The following is a 12,166-nucleotide window of genomic DNA, read 5'->3' as shown; positions in this document are numbered from 1 at the left end:
ATCTAAGAAAACAAAAAGGGGTTGTTTACTTTACTCCTGTGAATTTCAGGGGAATGAAAAAAAGCAAAAAATCCCACAGAAATAATGAGATTGGAAATTACTACCCTCACACCAAAAGAGTATTTTCTTGTGTTGGTTGAGGCTGAACTTTCTGCACCCACTCCCACTTCTCCTTTCAGTGGGCACTGACAAGAAGAGCCTGGCTCCCTCTTCTTAAGATTTCCTCCCCACACTATCCTGAGCCTTCTTTTCTCTAGGCTGAACAGTCCCAGCTTGCTCAGCCTCTCTTCAGCTAAGTGATGCTCTAGTCCCTTCATCATCTTTTTGACCCTTCGCTGGGCTTCCTCTAGTAAGTCCACAACTTCTTTGAACTGGGGAGCCCAGAACTGAACACAGTAAGGGGAACCATCACTTCCTTTTACTTGATGACAACTCTTTATCATGAGAACACATTCTTAGCTCATGGTCACTCCCTTGCCCACTCTGACCCCAAGATCCTTCTAAGCAAAACTACCTTCCAAATGGTTGCTTCTCAGCAACTGCTGTAGGATGTACAGGACATTACATTTTCCCTTGCTGACCATCACCAGATTCTTCTCAGTCCAATTCTCCAGTCTGTTCAGACCCTCTGAATAGCAGCGGAACCCATCTGCTGTATCAATCATTTCTCCTAGTTTTGTATTGCCTGTAAACTTGCTAAGGGTGTATGAACCCTCTCCCATCTAGGTCACTAATGACACAACGGGTACTACTCACTGCAGAAGTGACCCCCTATGATATACCACTAGTGACAGTGCTCTCACACATAACATTTCAGTCAGTTTTAAGTCCATCACACTGCTCACTTATGAAGTCACTTCACTCTGATGACATTATGACAGTGTAAAAAGCCTTTATTAAAGTTAAGACAAAAAACATCCACTACTTTCCCTTCATGTACCAAGCGAGTCATATCATCACAGAAGGCTACAAGGCAGGTTAAGCATGATTCAACCATCCATTCAACCAGTATTCCTGAGCTCCTCTTCTCTGCATGACCACATCCCCATGGGATTCTTCCAAGCAAGTATCTGAAAAGGCAAAAGCCTGCTCTCCCAAAGCTAGATCTGTGATCATGATTTCTTGTTTTGCTCCCTCCTCTCAGAATCATGACCTGAATGCTACCATCTAATAGTCACTGCAGCCAAAGGTGCCCTGTATCTCCACATCAACCACCAGTTCTTCCTTGTGTGAAAGCACAAGATTCAGAACAAGCGCCCTTCCCTAGCTGTTTCCTTGATCAGCTGTCTCAGAACATTGACATCAATGCACTTCAGAAAACTTCAGCTCTGCCTGTGACCTGTTGTGTCGTTCTTCCAGCAGGTATCAGGTGGTCCCATGAGGCCCAGGAAATGTGAACACAGGGCTTCCTCCAGTTTTCTGAGGCCTTATCACATTTTTATGGTCAGTTGGTCTGTAGCAGATACTTGCCATAATGTTGTCCATATTACGCTTCTCAATAATCCTGGCCCCTAAATTCTTGGATGGCTCATCATCAGTTCCTACACAATTTCAAGCATTCTAGGTTCTTCTTCACAAAAAAAGCAATGTTGCCTGCTTACTTTCCTGGCCTGTAATTCCTGTGTTGTCCTTCCCATACTACAGCTGCATGAGCTATCCCACCACTTTGTCACACCAATGAGACCACAGCTGCAACTGCACACTAATTCCTCCTCTTTGTTCAATGTGCTGCATGCATTAGTGTACAGGTACTTCAGAAAGACATCTAGTCATGTTGATTTCCCAGAAACTGTTAGAGCTTTCTTCACAACACTGTGATGTATACAGATCCTTACTCACATGCATATACTTGAGGTGGACATCTTTCATCCTTGGTTTCTTGAGCATGGAATTACTCCTGTTCACATCACCTCACACTGCTTGCTTGCCAAATCAATCAATTCCTTCCTTGATCACTGGTCATACTCTCCCTCCCTTGTTCCTGATTATAGCTTTCCTCATAAGGTTGGCCAGCCTGTTGGCAAAGATGCTTTTTTTTTTTGCTTAGATGGATCCTATTTCTTCCACACAATCCTCAAAGAGGTTCCCATGATCACAAAACCCTCTTGGTTAAAATTGGCTGTGCAAACTATGGTTGACATGTAGGATCTGTCCACTCACCTACGCTTCAGTGGCAGGAGTAAAAAAACCATGAGGGCTCCATGGCCTTGATTAACATTTATACAGTCACTTTTGATACTGTCCCGGTCTCCCCAGTAGTACTCTGAATGCCAACATGGAAAAGCAGTAGAGGGCACGTTTGAGGGACAGATAAGCTTTGGTAGTCTTCCCATTATGTCCCGAATGTGACACCCTGACAAGCATAGGATAACAAAGCAAATACAGCAATCTCAAATCTGAATATACTCCCTCATCCCAGCAAAAACGGTAACATTAAGGCAATAAAAAAGTTTAAGCATATTCTACAGCAAACACTAGGGATCACCTATGAGTAAAATAACCTTTCACAGTACCTTTCACAGGATGTGTAGAAAGCATTGCCTGGTAGACTTTAAGCTGACAGCTGTCTTCAGTACAGAAAAATAATGACATTTTGATCCCTACTGTATTCACTTGTAAACAGCAATTAAAAGAAACTCCAAAAAAACCAAACTACTTAACTTAGTAGAACCCTTCTGGCTATTAAGCAGCAAATTTGCCATGGAAGAAAGAAAAATATTCTCTCTGGTGAATAACACAAATGGGGCTCCAAGATAAAATGACAGTGGACTTGCCTGGTAGACATCTCCTGCCAAATCTGCTCTCAAAGTACAGGGAGATAAAAATAACAAAACACACACAAAAAAAAAAAAAAAAAAAAAAAACCAAAACAAAAAAAAAAAAAAAAAAAAAAAAAAACAAAACAAAAAAAAAAAAAAAAAAAAAAAAAAAACCAAACCAAAAAAACCAAACCAAAAAAACAAAAAAAAAAAAAAAAAAAAAAAAAAAAAAAAAAACAAAAAAAAAAAAAAAAAACCAAAAAAAAAAAAAAAAAAAAAACCAAAAAAAAAAAAAAACCAAACAAAAAAAAAAAAACAAAAAAAAAAAAAAAAAAAAAAAAAAAAAAACAACAACCAAATCAACCAAACAAACAAAGAAAAGCCAAAAAAAAAAAAAAAGCTCCAGTACCATACCATAATTTTAGTGTCTCAAAAAAGAGAAATCCTAATATGTAAATTCAGAAAATACCAGGTTGCTATAGGATGAGAATCTAACAGTATAGCTAGATGAGCAACAACCGTTTTCAGGAGAGCAAAAAGCTCTTTAAAAACAACTTCAAGAATTACTCTTATGGTCTCAGTGAATTCTGGGATAAGACAAAGTTTAACTTATTTCTGACAACTTCTAAGATGAAGGACTCAAAAAATGTTGCTCTTTTTGAGTGACACTGAAAGAGTGCCATTTATTATCTAAGCATTAAGGGAAAATAATTTTCTCTTTTAACAATTTGGAATGCCATCATATCCAACATCTTCATATGGCACAGACCTAGTGTCCAGTGTGCATTTATTGTGCTGGGGAGGGTGGCTAGGGAGATTTTTCCAAATAACCTTTATCAAAACAGGAAGAGGATTCGGGGAATGGTGGTAGAATTAATGTACTTTCACTTCACTTTTAAAGGTGCAGCTGGGATGTACAGGAGGATGTAAGCCAAGGAAGAACATTGACAGAGAACAGTTCCTTCAGAGAGTCTCTGATTGAAGAAATTCTGTTTGAAATAACCTTGTTGAGACAGTAACACCTGCCTGGGTCACATGCTCTCTCTTATTCAGGAACAAGGGAGGTTGTTTGATTCCTTTTCACATTTCAACAGGAAACTCCAATGACTGCAACACCACGTTGAGGATTGCTGAATGAGCAAAGGACTTGCCCAGTCTGTTCCTGTTCAAGGGGTCCTCTGAATGATAAAATGATCTAGAAGCATCAATACCATACCTTTGGGCAAAGGCTAAAATAGTGGGTCACAAAGAGTACACGAGCATGACAGTTGTAGCCAGAGCCTCAGAGTGTGCACCAACTTGGATGGTGCTGCACACTGCAAGCTACACATCAGACACAAGATCCGTAATCACATCTCTGGACTCCCTAAGCAGTCTCTCAAGACTTACAACCAGTCAAGAACCCCATGATCACAAAGCAACATCTTGTACACGGTGATTAACCAGTCTCATTGGCAAAGAAACTGACAAGCACATTTTTTGTAGGCATTCCCAAGACGTTTAGGATCCTCCTAGGAGAGGCAGTAGTATTTCCTAACAGAAAGTGTTGAGAAAATTATCAAAGTATGCTAACCAGAAACTAAGAAGCTCTTAGCAAAGAAAAGCATATGATGGACACCACAGCACTGCAAAGAATGATCTGAAATCACTCTTAAATCAGATAAATATAACAGGATGAAAAATAAAAAGACAAGAAAAAAAAATTTTAAAAAAGAGATTCTTATGCACCCAAAAAAAGTCAGGACAGGAAGGCAACTGCACTTAGTGGGAAGTTGGCAGTGAAGTTTCTACTCAGACAAGTGAGGGTGTGCTGCAGAGTACCTTCCTCCAACTATTAGAAGTTGGCCAGAGAATGCAGCTGGTAGCACAACAACCATCTCTGCAGTTCTCAAGGCTATGTACTAGCTGTGCTTGTGCCCAGGCAACCCAGAGAATGTGCAGTTCCATGGGACAGACTACATTTAAATGAAAAGTACTCTACTTCTGTCAGGAGTAGACTCTGAGTGCCAAAAGAGGTATATGCAGCCTGTTCCTCCACCACACCTCAGCATCTTGTGAAAAACCACAAATAAGTTTGGAATATGACTGCCAAACGCATTAGCACTGTAACAATAAACTAACTGACAACAAGCACTTTTCCAGAAAAGATGATGATGGACCTAACGGTCTAACACTAATGGCCTCAATTCTGAGTAGTTAGTGAAGGAAACTGTGTCAGAGGCAGCTGTAGAACCAAGTGCCAAGAACACAGTTTGAACAGCAATGGCCATTATCCTCTGTTAGAGCTGTGGGTGCACTTCCTTTGCAGCAGAAATTACTCACCCATTTTTTAAGATTCAGGCTGTCTGACCAGGCTGATCTTACCGACTCTCTGGAGAAGTCTAAGCAGCAGCACTACATACTGACATCTGAAAAAGTGGCTATGCTGAGAGCAGGTCTAAGGTCCAGTCTGTTGTCTGAAGGCCTAACTGCTTGATGGCACCTCAGACAATCCACAAGAATGCTCCATGCATGAGTTGCTAAGTCCAGAACGATACTTGGGTTCCCACTGGCTGTAGGGCTCAGGGTGAGACACTGCATCAAGTACATCCAAAACTCAGTAGACTACTGCATTTTTGCAGCATTTTTGCTCTTGTACATGCTGCAGCTGGAAGGAAATGCATCTTTCCCTGAGTCTACAAAGCATCAAGTGTGGGGTAGATGCTAAGCTGCACTCAGGAAATCAGAGTGGATGCACTACTGGGCTGTAGTAGAGCAGAGGAGGTTCAGCACAAAGGACATTACAACTAAAAGGGCTGTCACAGCAAGCACTCTCATTCATGATGGGAAGCTGAGAAAAGCTCAATATGCAAGAGCACATGGACCCAAGTAAATATAGCAGAGTGAAGAGGGCTGTTGTGTCCCCTCTTTATAAAGCTACAGTTGAAATATTCACTCACCATATTCACTCAGGAGCCAATAGAATAGATTGTTTTTACCAATGTACAGACTGCAATTTCAGGACACTAATAAGCAGCAAGAGCTGGATACTTATCACCCACCTGGCCTTGTTTCCAGCATTCCCTGAAGATCTTCCAGTTGTTTTTGTTGCTGGGATCATGAAGGCAAAGAAGTCTACCATCACACAGCCAAGAGTGGGAAGTGTGTGGATCCAGCACATTTAATCCCATTACCATTTCCTTCACCTCTCTCTGTGTGTCAGCTAAATTACTAGCTCGTTTTGCAGCATCAGACGTTTTCTTATTTTCCACCACAGATGCAATGATATGGTCCAAGAAGTTTGGCAGGCTGGCTTTACCTTTGACCCCCTAGAAGACGTAAATCCAGAGGTAAGTTTAGTCTTGCAACAGTATAAGTATTAACGTACACCTGCTCTCCTTCAGACTTCAGCACAGACACCTTGCTACCAGGAAAACATGCATCAGAAACAAACTGGCTCAGAGACAGACATATATCCAAGTAAGATATGGCTATGGCTCTGTTTTACAATGGGAGAAGTTAAAACAACCAGCTAAAGGCTACCTAGAAAAATATTATGCAGACATAAAATAGAAAACTTTAATGATCTAAATTTGGCTACTTTGATATTAAAAATAGTTCATAGTTCTCCCAGCTTCATTAATATCTCAACTCTATTTCCCCATTTTCCTCATCCCATTACTGAGGAAGTGAATTCATCCTTGGGACACATAAGCTGAAGGATATGTGAACACTAAGTAAACACCGACAGAGAGAGGAGAAAGTGCTTCCTGTGTGTTAGTGGAACCACTAGTAGAGAGACTCTCTGGTTCTGGTTGCCATGCTTCTCAAGGGACATTTAAAACTCAAGGGGTGTTTAAAATTCATAACAAGTTATCAACACAATCTTAAAATTTTGTTTTAACTTTAAAAAAATAAAAAGCCTGCCTATAGGCCTTGTTCATAGCAAAATATATGAGACACTAAAGAGATTTAATATATTCAACGGAAGATAAACACTTATTGGACCTTTATTCATACATTTGTGGGAGGGGGCAGGGATGTGATAGATTTCTGGTAGAAAAAACCTTCGCATTCAAGTGAAAAACAAAACAAACATAACAAACCAATCAACATCACTCTCTCCTCCCTCCCAAAAACTCCCATCTTCTTAAAAACTAAAGTTCAATACATAAAGAATTCACCATATATAGAGCTATCAATCTAAAACATAATATTATTAATTACTGAATATATTAATTCAGTAAAAAATACTTATGGAATTCTAGAAGAGTCTAAGTCCAACAGAAGTTCTAGAGATCACCTGGTGTAAATTTCTGTTGAAATCAGGTTTTGTTCCCCGGGGCTGGGTCATGCCAAACTTCAACTTCACAGGGAAAGAGATTAATTCACTTCTTAGGGCAGCCTATTCCACTCTTTGAATGTAAAGGGAGAATTTTTCCTTAGATCCTTAGTTAGACAGAATTTCTCCCGAAAGAAACTGGCATTGCCCCTTGCCCATGAATCTTCATGAAATGTGTGCTCCCTACAACCACCTTTTAGAAATGGTAAGATTGATCAGACCCCCAAAGCATTCTCTTCTCTAGGATGAAGATAAACATTTTCTAGAACCTTTCCAAATGTGTCAAGCTCTCCAATGCTTTAATCATTCTTTATGGCCCTTTACTAGATCCCACGCAATTTTTCACTGTCATTCTTCACCGGTGGAAATCAAAACTGGGAACAGTGTTCCAGCTGTAGCCCAACAGGGGCTGAATGAAATAACCACATTTGTTGATGTACTGCAGCTGTATGCTTCCTGTTAGAGCCCAGGACTGTTTACCTTTGCAGCTGCTGGTGTGCAGTGCTGGCTCAGGTGCAGCTTGCTGTCCTCCAGGACCCTGGGCTCCTTTAAGGGGCACTACCCCACTGCTAGTCTGATTCCACTCCCTACTGCTGCCTGGAATTATGTTAGTTTTCCACAGCCCATCTTACCCAAATAATACTAGATCATAACATCATCTGCTTTGGATGGTCTTAAAAATGTACCATTACTCTGACTCGCTAGAGGCTGTAAGATAGATAACACGCAGCTTAATTATTAAAGACAATGCTAATTATTCTTCACAACAGACTACCAATGCTCCAGAAAGATCAAGATGATTCTCTCCACGAGCAGCAGTCTTGCTTCTCTCAATTTGAGTAACACACCTGTTGTTTCTCAGGTATGTTTTGTTCAATCTATATGAAGCATCCAGACATTCAAGTCAGGAGATAGACCAGAGTTCTCCATAAATTCTTTAAATCTAAATTACTCAGTGAAGATCAGAAGTCAGGAAAGTGAAAAAACACATTACACAATACATCTGATTAGATGTGGAGAGACAATGCATAGAGTTGCCAGGACCGGGATACAAGCTCAGACAGGCTATCTCAAGCCCTGAAGGACTAAGTTGCTTTAAAACAAGTGACCACAATTTCTTCGCCTGTACTCAGTGATGAGAGGCAGAAGTATTCTTGGATTCACTTTCCTGTAGCAGCATCATATTTTTATGTACAGTTCCTTCTCCCAAAACCAACCAACATGAACTATTATCAAGGTGCCAGCCAGCCAGCCTGCCTGGCAGAGAGCTTAAAAAAAATCTGCTACGAGACAAGCCATTTCATCTTCCTTCTTACACTATCTGCCTAAGCTTTTGGAGAAAGTATTCACCAAAAAGAACTAAGTGTTCATAAATTCCACAGAATTTATCCTTCTCCTTAAACTAAATGCTTCTAACCACTCCAAATAGCATTGATTTGTTCAGGTTTTTTTTCAAAGTTATTTCTTCCAAAATGGATTCATATATCCTTATTCCAGAAAAGGCATTCAGAAATAGCAACTACACCTTAAACTCACAGAAACACAGAACTATAGAATACATTGAGTTGGAAGCGACCTATCAGAAACATCGAGTCCAACTCCTGGCCCTGCACAGGACACACCAAGAATCCACCCTGTGCCTGAGCATGATGTCCAAGTGTGGCTATTCAGCTGTCTGCTGGACATTTCGTCATTTTGTCCAGAAGGATATTGACAGAGAAGGATATTGAGAGAGACATCAAAAATTTACTTCCAGAAAGATTACATCTACTGGCTTTCCCAGATGAATGAGGTAGCCCCTTCATAGAAGGAAATCACATTCAACAAGTAGTACTTTCACCCACACGAAGCCATGCTGGCAGTGACCAATGACTGCATTGTACTCCAGATGTTTTCAAATACTTCCCAGAATAATATTGTCCATTATTTTACTGGACTTAAGTGAGACTGACACACCTGTGGTTTCCATGGTACTGCTCTTTGCCCTTTTAGGAAATCAGGACAATTTTTGTCGGCTTCCAGTCAGCTGGGACCACTCCAGATTCCCCAGACCGCATGAAACTCATTGAGAGAGGCTTTGTGCTGACATAGCAGCTCTCTGAAGATTCCTGGATTAATCCCATCAGGCCCCATAGAATTGTAGTGATGCAGCTGGAGCAGCAGATCCTGCCCAAGTATATTCTAGCACAAATGCCTTTCAAGTATACATAAGTTTAAGGAACTGGTTTACTCTAAAGTTTTTGGGTTTTTTTTCTGGCTCTTACAATATTTTTAAAGATGTGAAATTTCAAGTGAACTTTGCAGGGATGCTGGTTATCAACTAAAGTTATAGGATGTACTTAACCCACTTTCTTGGTCTCTTGAAGAGAATAGCCTCTCCTCAGCAGTAGTAAACTAAAATTAAAATCTAGCATTAAAATTCTCTACAAATTTGTGGGGTGGTGAGTTTTGGTGAGGCATTTGTTTCAACATTCAAGAGTAGAATACTATAAAAACATTTAGATGAAAATTCTTCCCTAGAACAGATATCATTGAAGGAATACAAAATTATTTACCGTAGAAGCTGCAGAAAAGACTGGAGGAAAGGGGATTCCTGTGTCTGATGGGACCTGAGGAAGCTTTCCTGGCCCTGTGTGTAGCAGATCTCTGAGGCTGGAGCCTTCAGCTTTGTTGCTAGATGTCACTGGGCCCAACAAGAGGCTATTAAACAGCTTTGGGGTTAGCGGGGAAACCTTTGTACTGGAGTTGAAGGAATCTAATCCAAAGGGTGAATGGGATTCTTTATTAAGCACTGATCTCAATGATCCTGATTCTGCAAGATAAATATAAACATTACAGGGAGGGGAGAGAAAAAAATCTCCAAGAGTCAAAGTTAAAATGATCACAAAGTTTTCTGTAATTATTTGTTCTTGCATTAAATAGGATATTAATAGAATCTTGTGGTAACGGTAAATTATCACTCTAACAGTGAATGAGGCACCTCAATGAGCATCAAAGATACTTCACCTAGATTTTGCCCTTCATATGCTGCTAAGGTTTCGAACAGCACAATAAATCTCATCCAAAAAGATCTGACACATGTAAACACAACTTTTTAATGGATTCAGTTAAAAAACATTTTCCTGACTTTCTGAATTAATGTTTTGATATTAAATATTTCAAATTTTAATGGTAGTCAAAATATTACAGTGACTAAGATCTGCAAAACTTGCAAGTGATTCACCAACATTTAATATGAATATGAAGAAGTAGTCCCTTCTAGACATACGGACAGGAATAAATCCTGTGTTAGTCACACTACCTCTGACTTCTAGGAAGTGTATTCATTCCAGCTACTGAGTATTAAAGATGCTCTGAGCTTTCATCTAACTCTCCAAGTGGACTCTAGTCTCAGTTCCTTGGAAATGCACTCTTCACATAGCACACAAAAGAGCTGTATTTACTTCAACAGACAAAGCTGCAACTGAAATTAATTACTATTAATTAATTTTACATCAGGATATCAGAGAAAATAAATACACAAGCTGGCACAGAAATAACCTGTGAGACAGTATTGACTGCAGCTGTATCATCTTTCCAGCTTTCCATTTCTCTAAGCCTGTAGAACAAAACTGGATCTAAGAGACAAAGGAAGAAAACTTACCTTTTTCTCTTCTATTTAGGGCTAGACACTCTCACAAAGTACAGCAATCAAACAGTATGTTATCATTTATCTTTTAATTGCAACCCACAGGGCATTTCTTCTGCTCACCTTTTGTTTCCTCTTTCGCTTTTTGCGTTGCTAAATCTGCAAGCCAGTGTAAAGCCGACGATGGAGCTGTTTCTGGACAAAGTGGTCTGTTAGTCTTTACTTCCCCAGTGTTATTGGTTGGTAATGTCTCTGCTTTTGCAGACTCTTCTATCCTACTGTCAGTTGCTTCAGATTTTGGTACAGTGTCCATTTCTACTTGTCCCACTCCTGCTGTCCCTGCTCCAGTGGAAAAGGCATTCTCATTTCCAGAGACCAATGCGCTAGGATTTACAGTTGGAAGCTAAAACAAAAAATATAAAAAACTGCTAAATGTTGAAAAAAGCTAAGAGTTCAACTTGGAAGACATTTTCAATATCCAATGCATTTGGTTTTGTCTGTTGTTTTTCTTTTTCCATTTGCTATTAGCACACATTAAAATTCATTTATGCTTAGGTAGCAGCAGAATACAGGAGCTTCTTTATCTGCATGTATTTGTCTGCGTGTATTCATCTTTGCACTGTGGTGTGAATTCTTACCATGTCATCTTTTAGTCACCTTTTAACATAAGCCGAATCTTTTTGATTTCTTTCCTTTTCTTTCTTTCTGTTTTTGTTTTTTGGGTTTTTTTTTTGGTTTTTTTTTTTTTTTTTAATTATTACAGGAGGATTTTTTGTGTTGATAGTTACAGAACTGCTCTGGATGCCTTCAGGAAGCACAACAAAATAAAAACACATGTTGCAAGCTACTCATAGTGGTTTGTTTTAGAATACAGCATCAATATAAATGGCTTCCTCCCCAATTTCTACATAAGAGTATTAGCCTAAATAATATCTAACTTGGTAGATAACAGATGCAGTTCATGTCCCCAAAAAGTGATCCAGAAGACTTTTGCTAAACTAAAACCCTCATAGTACATATGGAGAAACCAAAACTCCAGTTTCACAATAGATTAGCTTAACAGATCTAACATCTTAATTGATCTTAAAAATATAAATGTCGAACAAGGTAATTTCAGCTTCAAATTACATACCTGTGATATTCCATTAGTGACAGCTGGTCTCAACACCGATTTGTTCTGTCTGTTAATACATGGACAGTTGGCTTTAATACCCCATTTGCCTCGTGCTGCATGAACCATATCTCCAATATTGTAAAGTGCTGTAAATAAAGTTAGGTCTTTAATATCACATGCAAAGAAATCTAAAAAAAGGCCTAAACTACATCTTCAAAGAGGTGGGTTTTTTTCAGTACTACTGCGAACTATCTTTAAGGTCACATGCTATATAACAGGACATTGTCCCTGAACAGTAGAGTGTGGTGAACAGTGCTAATACTGCCTTCACAACGTCATTGAGA

At 39.5% G+C, this 12,166-nt stretch overlaps 1 protein-coding gene across 2 annotated transcripts in view; it reads right to left on the bottom strand.

Moving 5' to 3' along the window:
- KDM3B (lysine demethylase 3B) overlaps positions 1-12,166 on the bottom strand; it is a 47,850-nt gene that overhangs the window by 12,212 nt on the left and 23,472 nt on the right. For both annotated transcript variants that reach the window (XM_041489867.1, XM_041489868.1), the window contains 4 exons: positions 11,841-11,968; positions 10,832-11,111; positions 9,636-9,892; positions 5,801-6,067 (listed from right to left, as the gene is read on the bottom strand). In XM_041489867.1, the coding sequence (XP_041345801.1) occupies positions 5,801-6,067; positions 9,636-9,892; positions 10,832-11,111; positions 11,841-11,968 (932 nt within the window). The remainder of the gene's footprint in view (positions 1-5,800; positions 6,068-9,635; positions 9,893-10,831; positions 11,112-11,840; positions 11,969-12,166) is intronic.

This window comes from Pyrgilauda ruficollis, unplaced genomic scaffold (assembly GCF_017590135.1).
Source record: "Pyrgilauda ruficollis isolate IOZ18807 unplaced genomic scaffold, ASM1759013v1 scaffold97, whole genome shotgun sequence".
NCBI classification, from domain to species: Eukaryota; Metazoa; Chordata; class Aves; order Passeriformes; family Passeridae; genus Pyrgilauda; species Pyrgilauda ruficollis.
Note: the sequence above shows the minus strand (reverse complement) of the source record. Positions and strands in the feature narration are given on the sequence as shown.